The sequence below is a fragment of the Oncorhynchus nerka genome, linkage group LG18 (genome assembly GCF_034236695.1).
Source record: "Oncorhynchus nerka isolate Pitt River linkage group LG18, Oner_Uvic_2.0, whole genome shotgun sequence".
In the NCBI taxonomy this organism is placed as follows: domain Eukaryota; kingdom Metazoa; phylum Chordata; class Actinopteri; order Salmoniformes; family Salmonidae; genus Oncorhynchus; species Oncorhynchus nerka.
Window position 1 is genome coordinate 40,973,440 of NC_088413.1, and position 15,905 is coordinate 40,989,344.

The 15,905-nt window shown below is 41.6% G+C and overlaps 2 protein-coding genes across 2 annotated transcripts in view; one reads left to right on the plus strand and one right to left on the minus strand.

Annotated features, from left to right (window-relative positions):
- Window positions 1–340, minus strand: part of LOC115145933 (otoferlin-like) — a 36,550-nt gene extending 36,210 nt beyond the window's left edge. The window contains exon 1 of the mRNA XM_029687605.2: window positions 150–340. The gene's annotated coding sequence lies outside the window, so the exon portion shown is untranslated. The remainder of the gene's footprint in view (window positions 1–149) is intronic.
- Window positions 341–8,076: 7,736 nt separating this feature from the next.
- LOC115145932 (pre-mRNA-splicing regulator WTAP-like) lies at window positions 8,077–15,689 on the plus strand. Its single transcript, XM_029687604.2, has 8 exons — window positions 8,077–8,255; window positions 8,824–8,867; window positions 9,003–9,058; window positions 9,155–9,213; window positions 9,325–9,452; window positions 9,689–9,867; window positions 10,934–11,088; window positions 14,697–15,689. Exons 2-8 carry the CDS (start codon window positions 8,841–8,843, stop codon window positions 15,269–15,271), a joined length of 1,179 nt encoding a protein of 392 aa, XP_029543464.1. The 5' UTR covers window positions 8,077–8,255; window positions 8,824–8,840; the 3' UTR covers window positions 15,272–15,689.
- The last annotated feature ends 216 nt before the right edge of the window (window positions 15,690–15,905 follow it).

A 15,905-nucleotide genomic window follows, 5' to 3' on the forward strand; every position in this document is an offset into this window, starting at 1 on the left:
CCTCTGTCAAGAGGGGGCCTGTAAAAATAAGTGGGGGGGGGGGGGGGGGTAAGCTGATGCTTTAAATTAAGCTGTGACTATGTTATACACAACAGCATTGCTATCCATGAATTCTATGGGAAAATGTATATAATGATGTTCATACATACCATACAAGAAAAGGGCACCCTCTCCTGTTCTTCAAACCAACTCCCAATGGTTCCTGGTGAAAGAAACAAACCAAACTCTGAGGGCAACAAAATAGTTATCCTATATAGCCATTATAAACATTTACACTGCAGAAACAGAAATGTCACAAAAGTGAAGTTGAGCTAAAAAGAACATGGTTTGTCCAGGGCAGGAGTTGGGCTGGAGTGATGTGATATGTCAATGAATAGTGTATGAATGTTGAACCCGAGACAGACAGGTAACTACAACTAAATAGGTTGGTGAGAGAGAGAGACGTCATCGCAAACGGAGTGTGCCAAGCCAGACAAGCCAACAAGACTTGTTCTACCAAGTTACTGCAACTTTTTTAGAAGACAATAAAGTTCAGATATGCAAACACCATACAGCACATTCGAGGAATCCAATGTGTCTAGTAATGTAAGAAATTATGGTAATGCCATGTGTCTGACATTGGAAAAGGAACTAAAAGTAGCTTTGGGAATTGTGACTAAATGTGGGTTGGCCGAAAAGGTATGAACAGAATTAGGCTTAACCTGGGCAAAAGACTCAATTTGCATAACAATAATCCAGATTCTTTGTAGGCAAACAAAGACATGCGCTAATAGTTGTGAGGCCATGTGTGTGCGTATGTACGGGACAACAGGAAGCTAATCAATACATTTCAATAGATTTTCGTTCTAACAAACAAAAAGTCAGAGTTTCTCAATGTTGCAGGAAGAAGAAGCCTCTTCCTTAAATCATTCATGGGGTGCTGCTCCGGTGGGGAGCCCAGCTCAGTGTACATTTCTTGGTAGACATCTTGTGTTATTGCGTTTATCTGGGTTTAAACATTGTTTTAACTTTCAAGGTTTCTGACTACATGTTTCAAGTGATCAATCACACATTTCTAAGGAGGAATGTGGTGGGAAAACTACCTACATCGAACATGATAATTTTTTCATTTTTTTCACCTTTATTTAACCAGGTAGGCAAGTTGAGAACAAGTTCTCATTTACAATTGCGACCTGGCCAAGATAAAGCAAAGCAGTTCGACACAAACAACGACACAGTTACATATGGAGTAAAACAAACATACAGTCAATAATACAGTATAAACAAGTCTATATACGATGTGAGCAAATGACGTGAGATAAGGGAGGTAAAGGCAAAAAAAAGACCAAAGTAAATACAAAATAGCAAGTAAAACACTAGAATGATAGATTTGCAGTGGAAGAATGTGCAAAGTAGAAATAAAAATTATGGGGTGCAAAGGAGCAAAATAAATAAATAAATAAAATACAGTAGGGAAAGAGGTAGTTGTTTGGGTTAAATTATAGGTGGGCTATGTACAGGTGCAGTAATCTTTGAGCTGCTCTGACAGTTGGTGCTTAAAGCTAGTGAGGGAGATAAATGTTTCCAGTTTCAGAGATTTTTGTAGTTTGTTCCAATCATTGGCAGCAGAGAACTGGAAGGAGAGGCGGCCAAAGAAAGAATTGGTTTTGGGGGTGACTAGAGAGATATACCTGCTGGAGCGTGTGCTACAGGTGGGAGATGCTATGGTGACCAGCGAGCTGAAATAAGGGGGGACTTTACCTAGCAGGGTCTTGTAGATGACATGGAGCCAGTGGGTTTGGCAACGAGTATGAAGCGAGGGCCAGCCAACGAGAGCGTACAGGTCGCAATGGTGGGTAGCATATGGGGCTTTGGTGACAAAACGGATTGCACTGTGATAGACTGCATCCAATTTGTTGAGTAGGGTATTGGAGGCTATTTTGTAAATGACATCGCCGAAGTCGAGGATTGGTAGGATGGTCAGTTTTACAAGGGTATGTTTGGCAGCATGAGTGAAGGATGCTTTGTTGCGAAAAAGGAAGCCGATTCTAGATTTAACTTTGGATTGGAGATGTTTGATATGGGTCTGGAAGGAGTGTTTACAGTCTAACCAGACACCTAAGTATTTGTAGTTGTCCACGTATTCTAAGTCAGAGCCGTCCAGAGTTGTGATGTTGGACAGGCGGGCAGGTGCAGGTAGCGATCAGTTGAAGAGCATGCATTTAGTTTTACTTGTATTTAAGAGCAATTGGAGGCCACGGAAGGAGAGTTGTATGGCATTGAAGCTTGCCTGGAGGGTTGTTAACACAGTGTCCAAAGAAGGGCCAGAAGTATACAGAATGGTGTCGTTTGCGTAGAGGTGGATCAGAGACTCACCAGCAGCAAGAGCGACATCATTGATGTATACAGAGAAGAGAGTCAGTCCAAGAATTGAACCCTGTGGCACCCCCATAGAGACTGCCAGAGGTCCAGACAGCAGACCGTCCGATTTGACACACCGAACTCTATCAGAGAAGTAGTTGGTGAACCAGGCGAGGAAATCATTTGAGAAACCAAGGCTGTCGAGTCTGCCGATGAGGATGTGGTGATTGACAGAGTCAAAAGCCTTGGCCAGATCAATGAATACGGCTGCACAGTAATGTTTCTTATCGATGGCGGTTAAGATATCGTTTAGGACTTTGAGCGTAGCTGAGGTGCACCCATGACCAGCTCTGAAATCAGATTGCATAGCAGAGAAGGTATGGTGAGATTCGAAATGGTCGGTAATCTGTTTGTTGACTTGGCTTTCGAAGACCTTAGAAAGGCATGGTAGGATACATATAGGTCTGTAACAGTTTGGGTCAAGAGTGTCCCCCCCCCCTTTGAAGAGGGGGATGACCGCAGCTGCTTTCCAATCTTTGGGAATCTCAGACGACACGAAAGAGAGGTTGAACAGGCTAGTAATAGGGGTGGCAACAATTTCGGCAGATAATTTTAGAAAGAAAGGGTCCAGATTGTCTAGCCCGGTTGATTTGTAGGGGTCCAGATTTTGAAGCTCTTTCAGAACATCAGCTGAATGGATTTGGGAGAAGGAGAAATGGGGAAGGCTTGGGCGAGTTGCTGTGGGGGGTGCAGTGCTGTTGACCGGGGTAGGAGTAGCCAGGTGGAAAGCATGGCCAGCCGTGGAAAAATGCTTATTGAAATTCTCAATTATGGTGGATTTATCAGTGGTGACAGTGTTTCCTATCTTCAGTGCATCTAACAAGGACTTGTTATGTAAATGACCGAGCTCTTCTTCCACAATAAATAAAATAGGCATTGAGCAAAAAGCATTGATTACAGTTGTATTACTCAGTTAAAACACACTTTAGCAGCTAGTGTTCAATACAAGTTCCACTGAAAACTAAAGTACATCTCACCAGCTCATCAATAACACATGCACTCTGTAAGCCATACGTCTAACGTCTAACGTTGCCTGTATCCAATGAAACAAGTCTGTCAATTATTTAGGCTTTGGTTCCAGCCAGTGTTGCATGTGTCATCCTCATTATGTGAAGGTATCGCCTACATCAAGAGAAAATACATGGATTCAGGTTTGCATACAAAGAATGCATCTACAATACACGTGTAATGCGAGTCATAACGATTTGGTACTGGTCTCCCTTTCAACTGAAAGCTACAGTACCAAAGATTTGTTGTATAATATTGAGTGTGACTGTATAAACAGTAGTACAACACTGTCTTATGTTGCTCACAATGCGTTATTATTAGGTGGGTATCATTAAAATACTTTTACCATAGCCTTTTCTATCCTGTTGCTTTACCTAAACTTATTGTGTGCAGACCAGACTGTGCGCACATTCCGTCTAGCTCTTTGGAAGGGAAACTAATTCTGCCAAGCTCTTCAGAGGATTCTAATGGAGAACAATAACAAACAGGTGGTGTGTGACTGTGTGATACCCACGTTAACATCAACACGCAAGTCCTCGTTGAGAGACTGGGCCTTTAATTACATGATTTAGTACCAGGCCTCGGACTGAGAGCCTCGGAGATTTGAAATGTAGTCTCTTATTGCGTCCCAATTGGCACCTTATTCTCTATATAGTGCACTATGGGATGCCATTTGGAACGGGCCCTCTCTCTCCTGCATGGCCAGTAACAGGGTCACCACACAAGCAGATTACTGACCTACCTGTAACTTATTCTCTAATGTGTGGTTAAGGAGGACACCAGGAGACATTCTGGCCTGCAGGAGTTGACACTGAAGGCTCATGATGCCAGCCAGCTCCTCTGTCGTGGGTTTTGTCCTCTTCATGCTCGTCTTTCTTGCACTTCTCTGAAGAATGTGAATGAAATGATTTCCATCACTGTGTGAATAAACGTTATCCACCACAGAGTCTATATGAACACAGACATAGACAGGGATGATTTAATGGTTCAAATACATAGGTCTGTACTTTGGTCAGTGGTTAATTGAATGAAATAGAAATATAGATATAGTTATACAGCATGTCAAAGCTTTCATTTCAAATACCGTAATTGGCCCAAAATGACATTGTAATTTTCATATTGAACGTCTTCACTATGTGTATTACTGTGTTAGAGCAGGGACGAGTAGTACTTACGGTTACGTTACATCAATGAATATGCATGAGGTTGCAATTGAGCCCTCACAAACGACACCTTTCGCAATGCCGTCTAGGGTGACTACAGAATGACTTGATACCAACCATGCAATCTTATCCATGTTAGCCCACGCTGTCCAAAGCCCTTTCTTGACTGTGAGACAGACAGGTGATGGCTGGCGATATGTTTGTGCTCCAGTGGCTTTGTAGGTATGCCATCTGATGACTGGGGTGTAATGTGTCATCCTGTCGTCCTGACAGTCTCCTGGGGATTTTAACCTGGCGTATTAAAGGCAGAGAGAGAGAGAGGCAGAAGCATTGTCAATAGGAGTGCATGTTTTCTACCTGGCTTGGAGAGGGATAGAGAGAGACAAGGTCTATTGTCATGTTAATACCTGGTGTTAGTAAGGGTGACATGACTTAACCCTTTACTCATTATCATATTTACAGTGTGGGTTGGGTTAGGGTTAGGGTTAGGGTTACCAATACACTGGTAACATGAGGGAACATGATGTTCCTTTAACAACTTTGAGGGAAATTAATACAAATCGATTCTACATTTTGCCTCTCGAGCTGCGAAACAATTACCGGTGTATTGGTATTAGCAAAGGTACTGGTAACTTTTATCTGTGGTATTACTAGGCCTGATATGGACCACACGCTAGCTTCCAAAGAGTCTCACCAGTCATCACACTGTGAATATGATAATGAGTAAAGTGATGTCATCTGTACTCGACTGTTGAACTACAGCCTACATTAAATGCACATTACACTGTTACATTATCGCTAGCACAGTCACCACAGAATTTACTGTACCACAACAGCAGATGTCCCTGGCCGAGTCTGAACGGTCTGACCAATAACAACGAAGGAAGGGCAGAACATAGCTCTAGAAGTGAGTTGGCTAGTTTTGCCATAGATGGTAGGGGGGGTTTCACCATGTAGCAAGGGGAATGGCGTCGCTTGGGAAGGCAAGAATGAGATGTATGTTAAGGAAAATACAATAAGGAGACGTATACTTTGAATACAGAGGAGGAATTAAGGGAAAAGGACAGTCAGAGGAGGTCGAATAGAGAGAGGGAGGATGAGGGTGAGCTTGAATGAGTTAAGAATGGCGGGAAAAGGGGAGATTTGTTTGTTAAAGAAGAATGGTAGAAATTGTAAGCAGAGTGAGCTGTACAGCGAATCGAAGACAGGAGGAGAAATGGAAGTGAGTGAGGGCGAATTATCGGAGGTGGTTGGTGTGATGAAGTTCTCGGAGCCTGAGGCTTGCACAGAGGGTCAGGATAAAGATGAGTCTGTGACGGTAGAAGTGACAATTTTGGAAAAAGTGTGGTTTCAGGGTGGGTGGAAACAGAATTGGGTTCTGTGGAATCGGTGAAGGTAACCAGAAGTGGTGATGTGATAATTGTTTGTGTTTCCGCTGGTCAGAGGGAGCAGGCGCTCCGCTTCAAACGAATAGGGACAAGAGGTGTGAATTGTTTTGCTTTTAAGAAAAGGTTGCCATTGAAAGGAGTGACTACTGGGGTAGCGGTAAATGTGAAAGTTGACCAACTGAAGGGGAAGATTCCCGGTGTTTGTGATAGTCGTCATTTGGTGAGATGCAGACAGGGTGGCGTGAGTGGTGAAACAGAAGAGTCTTTGTCTGTTCTTTTGAGTTTAGATGTTAAGTCTTTTCCCGACAAAGTGATCCTATGTTATCCCGTATGAGCTTTTGTGCCGAATACATTACGTTGTTACAGGTGTCAAGCTTATGGGCATGTGGCAGCAGTGTGTAGGAGGGAGGTTCCTAGATGTGAGACGTGTGCAGAATGGCATGAGACAAAGGAATGTGTAGCATTGGGGAAATGTGTTAATGGTAGGTGTGCCCATGGGGCTGGGGATCAGAAATGTCCAGTGGGAGAGAGGCAGGTTGAGATTTACAGGGTTAGAGTAGTGCAGAAGTTATCGTATGCTGAGGCAGTGAAGAAAGTAGAGGAAGATGGGTCAAGGTGGAGGGATCCTGAGAGGAGTGGTGTGACTAGTAGAGCTGTGCCAGTACAGAGGGATAGGGCAACAAGTGATATATGCTTCAGTAAGATTGGATTGTTAGTGTTTATAGCAATGGTTATCAACTGTACTGCAGGGATGAAACGTAAGTTACAAAAAAATGTAGGTTGTGCTGGCAGCTGTAGAGAAGTATTTGGGTGTTCGAGACTTGACGTCAGAAGAGTTACAGGGTGTGTTGAGTGGTGGTGTCTCGTCCGTTTCAGGCTGTTGGCCTGGGGTAGATAGATTTAAATAGTGGAGTAGTGTGGTGGGTTTTTAATGAGTGTAGATGGTAGGGTATTTGTTAATTTATTTCCTTGTTTTTATTTATTAAAACCTGCTTGGGCTAGGCGTCCTGCTAGGGGGACAACTTCCGGTGAAACTGGAGGGCACGCAATTCAAATAAATAATCATAAAAATGTTGGATATTAAACATTTAGGTACAAATAAGAGTCTTATATCGGCAGAAAGCTTAAATTCTTGATAATCTAACTAACCGATTTACAGTAGCTATTACAGTGAAAACATGCCATGCGATTGTTTGAGGACGGCGCCCCACATCAAAATATTTTTCCACCGGCACAGGTTTCATACATTCACAAATAACAATTAAACATTCACTTACTTTTTGAAAATCCTCCTCTGGTTTGTCATCCAAAGGGTCCCAGCTATAACATGTAGTGTCATTCTGTTAGATAAAATCCTTCTTTATATCCAAAAAGGTATGTTTAATTGGCGCCATCGATTTGAGTAATCCACTCATTCAACATGCAGAGAAAGGAATCCGAAAATCTACCCCTAAACTTTTTTTCAACAAGTCAAAATACGTTTCTATCTACTCCTCAGATACCCTAAAATGTAATCAAATTATAATATTTCTTACGGAAAGAAGTATGTTCAATAGGAAATCGATTTTAGCAGGTGCGTCCTGTCTTCGTGACGCGCAAACACAAATTTCCAAGACTGTCCCTGTCCTAAAACTGATATTTCTCATTTGTAACCTTGAACATAGACTGCTGACACCCGGTGGAAGCCATAGGAATCCAGGGAGCTAATTATCAATATGACCTTTTACTTCCCTTTCTAAGAGGGTGGTCTCTCTCAAAAAATAACATCTGGTTGGTTTTTCTTTGGATTTTCTCCTACCATATCTATTATGTTATAATCTCCCAAATGATTTTAAAATTTCTACAAAATGCAAAGTGTTTTCTTTCCAATTGTACCAATTATATGCATATCCTGGCTTCAGGGCATGAGCAACAGGCAGTTTACTTTGGGCACGTCATTCAGGCAGAAATTGAGAAAAAGGGGGCCTAGCCCTAGAGCAAAGTATACGGGAGTTCTACTCCAGTCTAATAGGTGGCGGTAATGCAACATTTATTAGATGTCAACCACGGTTCACCCTCCTCGAAAATGAAAATGAAAAAGAAGACGTCCCTTAGCCTCGGACACGCGCACAATCCCACAAGTTGTTGTGACGCTTTCACTCCTCGTGCACGTGCGTTTCCTTTCCTGTCTTTCATCACTTTGCGGCGACAACATGGAGCCAGAAACCTAAGTCTCTAAAAAATATACCAAGATAGACAACTAAACTGTTAATGCATAATTTGCCCAACTGACCAAGTTCACCTTTCAAGCGTACAGGTGAGTATATTACCAGATATTAGGTATAGTAGCTGAGCTTGCTCAACCAGCTAGTTAGCAAAAAGCTACCTAGCTCTGTTCCAGGGCGTTACGTGCGGCTTGAGCTTTCTTCAACACGCTGCATATAATCCGTTTTTGATAAATGACTGTCTTCAATATACTCTCGTTACTCGCCAAAGTAAAGCTGTAATTTATCCGAAACATGAACTACTTTGTTTACAGCAAAATTAGCTCTGGTCCATGTGCATGCGTCGTAGTGCAGATCAAACGCATGCGCATAGACCAGAGCTAGAAGCTACCGACCTAGCAATATTGAAGTGAAATGAGCTCGTTTACCAACATTAGTATGTAGTTAACTAGCTATATTATACAATAGTTCCCTATATTTGATAAATATCTGCTAACTACTAGCTATTATGTGGGCTAACGTTAGGCCAGCTAGCAACATTTTAGAGAGCTAACTAGGTCGCTAGCTAGAAGCTGCTAGTGCTACAACACGTAATTATAAATAACGCTAGCTAACTAAACTAATATAATGATCAAGCTCTGATTTATATATAATTTCAAGGTATCCCCAAGGCCAGAATGACTGAGGAACCTTTACCTAAAAAGGTGAGTTCAAGAAGTAACGTTGCCCAGACATTAATCTTTCTCAAGCTGGCTTTTGCCTCAAGTGACTACCTGGTCAAGACCAGAGTCAAAAGTCTCAGTATTAATACTGATCTATTATCCCATTTGCCTATCAAGGTTCGCCTCAGTGAAGGTGATCTGAAGACTTTGACCAGAGAGGAGCTCTGTGAAAGGTATTGCTATAAATTAGCTAACTTTGCTAGTGTGCAAGTCTGCAAGGTTACTTTTCTTCATATGCACCTTTTATGAATAGTTTAATATTCTTTCAGGTGGAAGCAGGAGGATGCTTATGTGCAGATACTTGAGACAAAATACTCTGAATTGAATTGTAAGTAACGCTGGACTCTTAAATGTTAACATGCATTAATGCCCATTGAACAAATAGTCTCTTCAAAGGTCTGCAAAAGCAACTGAAATGTATCCTGTTTTGACTCCTCAGCAAATGATGTGATGGGCCTGAGGGAGTCTGAGGAGAAACTGAAGCAGCAGCAACAAGAGGCTGCCAGGAGAGAGAACATCCTTGTTATGAGGTTGGCCACAAAGGAGCAGGAGATGCAAGAATGCACAGTGAGTATGGTCATGTGGTGTTCTGTGTCTGAAGTCCATTGGTTTGAGTTTTCCAAACCCTGTGTGAAAATGTGAAAATTGTCACAAATCAAGACAAAGTGTTGGTAAGTAACATATGTCAGGGACATATTGTAATGGGGAAACTTGATTTACTGTACCTACTGTTGCTCTTTTTTGGGACCTGAGTGCTCTGGTTACACATGGTTGACAAATTTATTATTTTCACCTCTTTTCAGACCCAGATCCAGTACCTGAAGCAAGCCCAGCAACCCAATGTGGCCCAGCTGAGATCTACCATGGTGGACCCTGCGGTCTACTTGTTTTTCCTTAAGATGAAGAGCGAACTGGAAGAGAACAAAGACAAATTGGAGCAAGCCCAAAATGAACTAAGTGCCTGGAAATTTACACCTGATAGGTAAACCAAACCAAAATAACCCTCGATCCTCCAGCCAAAGACTGTGCCAGCCAGACAACTGACTCTCTTCTGCAAGAATGCAAAATGGAGGGAAAGGAAGGCAGGAAAATGCAATACGCTCAAACATGACTGTGACTTTTTAAAAAGGAAAGAGAGACAGATCAGATCAGCCCCACTACTCCTCCTGCATATGTCATAAACTCTTTGTCAGGTGAACTGGTTTCAGCTCTGAGTGACCCTGTTAAGGGGCTTGAAGGAATCGGGACTGCTCAGAAGAGATGGTCACTGACACTCAACCTCCAAACCCTCTCCCGCTAGGAACATTGCTATACTTTGTTTGGTTTGATCTGAACATTTCAGTGTGAATGGCTTAGGCCTAGATCACACAACTTGTCTCCTTACTTACTACATGCTTTCTCCAATAAATGTTAACTTAAACTAACGTTACCCCATTCCACATAGAGTATAGATATTGATTTAAATTAAAGAGTTGAAAATGGAGGAACTTGCACAAGGCCCAGTCCAGAGACTGTTAAACACTAAAGACATTTGTTATAGTGATCCTGGGCTTGCTTCAAGGAGTCATCTTGAACACCTTTTTCAGTAATATGAACGATACCCAGGTATGACTGTTTCATTTTATTAATCGCTCAATAATCCAGACCTTTTCTGTTCAGTTGAATTGTGCAATGTTTTGACAGCACTGTTAAAAGCAGGCCTGTATTACCAAGGTCTAGTTCAGATGTATGTGTTTAAATGATTTCACTGAAATGTTGAACTTTTTTGGGGCAATTAACTAGTTCATGTAGCAGTGTAAGCATTTGGTAAGTCAAATGGGCAAAATGTATATTGTATTATATGATATAGGATCACATTGCCTTGAATCTTGGTTGCCATCACGCTAATGCAGATAGTACTTGTTTGCTGTATGAGTTGGTATCTTAAATAACCCACAATGATATATTTCAGGGACTTAGCATTAGGGCTGCTGGGACTGTCTTTTGTTGTCATGTATAGTTGTATGTATAGTCCATCATGTTGACGTTAACCCCTGTTTCCTCTGCAGCCAGACCGGAAAGAAGTTGATGGCTAAGTGCAGGATGTTGATCCAGGAGAACCAGGAGCTGGGCAGACAGATCTCTCAGGGTCGTATTGCCCAGCTGGAAGCAGAGCTGGCCCTGCAGAAGAAGTACAGCGAGGAGCTCAAGAGCAGCCAGGATGGTGAGTACTGTAGTCTCTCTATATCCTTAGCTATTTCACTATTTCTGTGTGGTACACAGGGCTCTAAATTAAAATAAATCATTGGTAGCACTGGTGCTCCTATCTTTGAGTTAGGAGCACCACCACAGCAAATTTTAGGAGCACAAGAAAAATCAGTTTTAGTAGATTGAGATATAGCCTTTATGAATCCTTACTTTTAAAGCACTTTTTCTTTCTGTTCCACCAACTGTTTGCAAATACTGGTAAAGTTACCAGGTTGTTAGTTGGGCTGCGCAAAAAGAAATGTGATTTTCAACCAACTGTTGTGTTTTGACTTGTAGAGCAAAACACCTGGGTGAACTGTTGGAATCATAGAAATAGAATGATCTATTCTAATTCTGTGGTTGGTGTTTGGAATTACAACAAATAAAAAAAATAAAAAAGCCAGATAGGAGTTAAAACCTGTCTGGGAACGGAACCCCTCGCCAACAGCCAATGAAATTGCAGGGCGCCAAATTCAATCAACAGAAATCTCAGAAATCAAATTTCTCAAACATACAAGTATTAGGCACCATTTTAAAGATACAATTCTCGTTGATCCAGCCACAGTGTCTGATTTCAAAAAGACTTTACAGCGAAAGCACCACAAGCGATTATGTTAGGTCACCACCAAGTCACAGAAATACACAGCCATTTTTCCAGCCAAAGAGAGTTGTCACAAAAGCAGAAATATAGATAAAATTCATCACTAACCTTTGATGATCTTCATCAGATGACACTCATAGGACTTTGATGTTACACAATACATATATGTTTTGTTCGATAAAGTGAATATTTATATCCAAAAATCAAATTTTACATTGGCGTGTTATGTTCAGTAGTTACAAAACATGCAGTGATTTTGCAGAGAGCCACATCAATTCACAGAAATACTCATAATAAACATTGATAATAGATACAACTATTATACATGGAACTTTAGATAAACTTCTCCTTAATGCAACCGCTGTTTCAGATTTCAAAAAAACTTTACGGAAAAAGCATAATCTTAGTACGGAGCTCAGACGACAAATCAAGCCAAAAAGATATCCACCATGTTGGAGTCAACATTAGTCAGAAATGGCATTATAAATATTCACTTACCTTTGATGATCTTCATCAGAATGCGCTCCCAGGAATCCCAGTTCCACAAGAAATGTTTGGTTTGTTCGACAAAGTTCATCATTTATGTCCAATTACCTCCTTTTGTTAGGGCGGTTGGTAAACAAATCAGAACGCGCGTGCAAGTCCAGCGGAAAGGTCGGACGAAAATTCCAAAAAGTTATATTACTGGTCGTAGAAACATATCAAACGATGTACAGAATCAAACGATGTATAGAATCAATCTTTAGGATGTTTCTATCATAAATCTTCAATAATGTCCCAACCTGAGAATTCCATTGTCTGTAGAAAAGCAATGGAACGAGAGGTAACTTTCTCATGACCGTGTGTCACGAGCTCGTGGCTGCTGGCAGACCTCTGACTCATTCCCCTCTCATTCAGCCCCCCTTCATAGAAGAAGCATCAAACAACGTTCTAAAGACGGCTGACATCTAGTGGGAGCCTTAGGAAGTGCAACATAACTAATATCCCACTGTATCTTCAATAGGGGCCGAGTTGAAAAACGGCCAACCTCCGATTTCCCACTTCCTGGTTGGATTTTTTTCTCAGGTTTTTGCCTGTCATATGAATTATGTTATACTCACAGACATCATTCAAACAGTTTTAGAAACTGACCAGAGTGTTTTCTATCCAATACTACTAATAATATGCATATATTAGCATCTGGGACTGAGTAGGAGGCAGTTTACTCTGGGCACGCTTTTCATCCAAAAGTGAAAATGCTGCCCCCTAGCCAAAACAGGTTAAGACGGTGTAGGAACCAAATTGTTTGTCAGTGTTTCCCAGGGAATCACATTTGGGTAGAAGTTGCATTTAGAGTAGCCTATCTGATTCAGAACATGCTGTTGAACAAACAACAAGCTGAACTATACCACCACTGGTAGCAGCCTGCATTAGAGTTCATGTTTTCTTTGCCCTAGCTAGTGCATTTAGCTAAATGGCATTTAGTTAGCCAGTTAGCAATTATCACAGGGCTCTAACTTTTTACACACAATTTTTATCAGTTGATTGCATCAGCACATGATTGGGTCGCACCAATTCTTCACTGCGTGCGATATTGACCTGCATTCCATCCAGAACCAGGCTAATAATGAATATCTTGAATATCTTTTAAATTAGCATGCCCTTGCAGGGCTTGGCATTCAGGTTCATTTGCAAGTGGCACACCTGCAATGAAAAGAGTACTGTTCTGGGAAAGCAGATAATGCATGTATCATTTACATTTTATCTTTAATTTGTTGGCTGGGCAAGTAGCCTACAGCCTATAATGACCTACCCTCAATACACAAATAATTACATTTGAACTTGACTATCATATTTACATTAATTGTTTGGAATGAAAAATAATCATCTTTGCACAATCTCAAAGGGTGTTTTTGTTAACGATTTTACACCGTCACTATACAGAAATCCATTTGATCTTTTGGTCAATTCCGTTCTCCTGGGTGTATTTTTCCAGGTTTGAGTTTTCACTCACAAAAGCCCTTGTTAATAGAACCTATTTTTTTTTGTAGTTTTTCTAACTCCACAACAATGCTTAAACCATATCAGGAGACCGCTTTTGAGGTCTGGTGACAATGAAGTGAAAATAAAAACATTTGCAGGGTGTAGTTGTCCGTTAATTCAATTGTGTGCCTAGCAAGAGACCATTGTTTGGCTAGCAGTGTTTTTGTACTATACAAGGCCATATGTGATGGCAGAGTTTGCAAAACAAATGCCCTGTGATTGATCCATATCATCATGATTTCGTTCTGCCAGGTAGGCCTACTTTGCAGTCAACATTTAGATTACCATCTTTTCGGCACATGCCAGCATCTTTATACTTACTCGCAAATAAAAAAGAATGAACTAACTCACAAAATAATAATAAAATAAAGAACCTGATGATTCCTATTTAGCAGCAATGTGAAAAGCAGCATTATTCTTGTTTTGGAAGAATATGTTGAGTGCATGAATTGACAACATGCTGAGAAAACAAACAAGCACTGAGGAACTGTGTGCTGCCTGATTTCGAGGCAGAGGGTGGGGCTTGGTGTGTGTGTGTGTGGCCTGGGAACTGGGAGCAAGCAGCCGTGGGAGGCAGCCTGTCTTGTTTGAACAGTGTAGACAAGAGTGTTGCGGCAAATTATTGTTACGCATTGAATTTTAAAAACAAAATAGGATTTACATTTAGTGGCACTGGTTTTCCCAAAATATCCAGGTTGCACTTTAGAGCCCTGGTGGTACATAGTTGATTAACATGTTATTCAGTACATTATACAGCTGCCTTGATATGTTGTGGCGCTGTCAGTCTTCCATGCTAATATAATTTACTGTCATTCTTCCAATGCTAATATAATTTAGCCACTTTGTACATCACTTTGGATAAAAGAGTCTGCTGTCAGGGAATGCATATATTTTTGATATGGGTAATTGGGTATGTGTGCACTGCTGTAATATTGATGTCTGTCTCTCTGGTCTCCACACAGAGTTGAACGACTTCATCATCCAGCTGGATGAAGAGGTGGAGGGCATGCAGAGCACCATCCTGGTCCTCCAGCAGCAGCTCCGGGAGACCCGCCATCAGCTAACCCTGAGAGAGAGCTCTGTTCCTGGGTCGGCCCCCCTGGACCACCACCCAGAGTCAGAGGCTGGCTTTAGCAAAGACTGCGAGGCAGGATTGGTCAAGGCCAACGGACCAGGCAACACCAGCCCCTTTGATAGGACAGAAACAGCTCCTGGCCCCTCCCCTTTCACAGAGGCAGAGACAGGCATCAATACGGAGCAGGATCAAGAGTCCCTACCGTCTCCATCTCCCTCCACCACAGGCACAGACTCCAAGCTCTGTAGCCACTTTAGGACCATAACGAACCAGCTTAGCGAGGGCTATGAGACTGTAGACTCCCCCACAGGTAGTGATACCTCCGTCACACAACACTTTATAGAGACAAACTCAAACCAGGACCCTCAGGAGGACAGGATAGTGGCACGGACTAGTTCTAGCAAAGGCGGCAGGACTGTGGGCTCATGCTCTACCCAGAATGGGTTGAATGTTACAGGGTAGGGTCTCCGATATTAATGGCTGGTTTCCCGGACACAGAGTAAGGCTATTCGTGGATTAAACTCAATGGATAGAAATCATGCCTCAGAATACTGGTGTAGGTTACTGATGAAATGTTATGTATGCCCCATCTAGAGAAAAGGTTCACCAGTACTTGTTGAATGTGATAGACATTCATCCAGATTTTTTTTATTAGTACATCGTCTGTTTGTGCACGTATGATGTGTTATGATAACAAGGCGAAGTCAGACTTGTACTTGTTTTAAGTGTAACAAGTTGTCATGTGCTGAATACTTTCGTTTTTAACTTGATTATGATTTCCCGTTTATTGTGAAAAACAAATGTTTACAAAAATATGACCTCCTGAATTTGTAGATGTTCGTTCCAGACTGAAGTACAATAAAGATTGTTTTTAATGTAATGAGCATCTCACTTTGTATGAATAATCAGTTGCAGATTGTCATTAGTTGAAGTGTCCAGATGGACTAAGATAAATTGATTATTCAATAGTTTGATTCCTTTCCCTATGTCCTTTCCTCCATGACTGATCATGCAGAACATGAGAAGAGATTTTATCCAGTCCCTTCATCAGAGACTAAGAAAGGAAAACAATGCAGAGTATTGAGAAATCCCCCTA

Coding starts and splice junctions, on each gene's coding strand:
- LOC115145932 (XM_029687604.2), top strand. CDS start 8,841: ATGACTGAGGAACCTTTACCTAAAAAG. Junction 9,214..9,324: donor AAAATACTCTGAATTGAATT/GTAAGTAACGCT, acceptor TTGACTCCTCAG/CAAATGATGTGATGGGCCTG. Junction 9,453..9,688: donor AGGAGATGCAAGAATGCACA/GTGAGTATGGTC, acceptor ACCTCTTTTCAG/ACCCAGATCCAGTACCTGAA.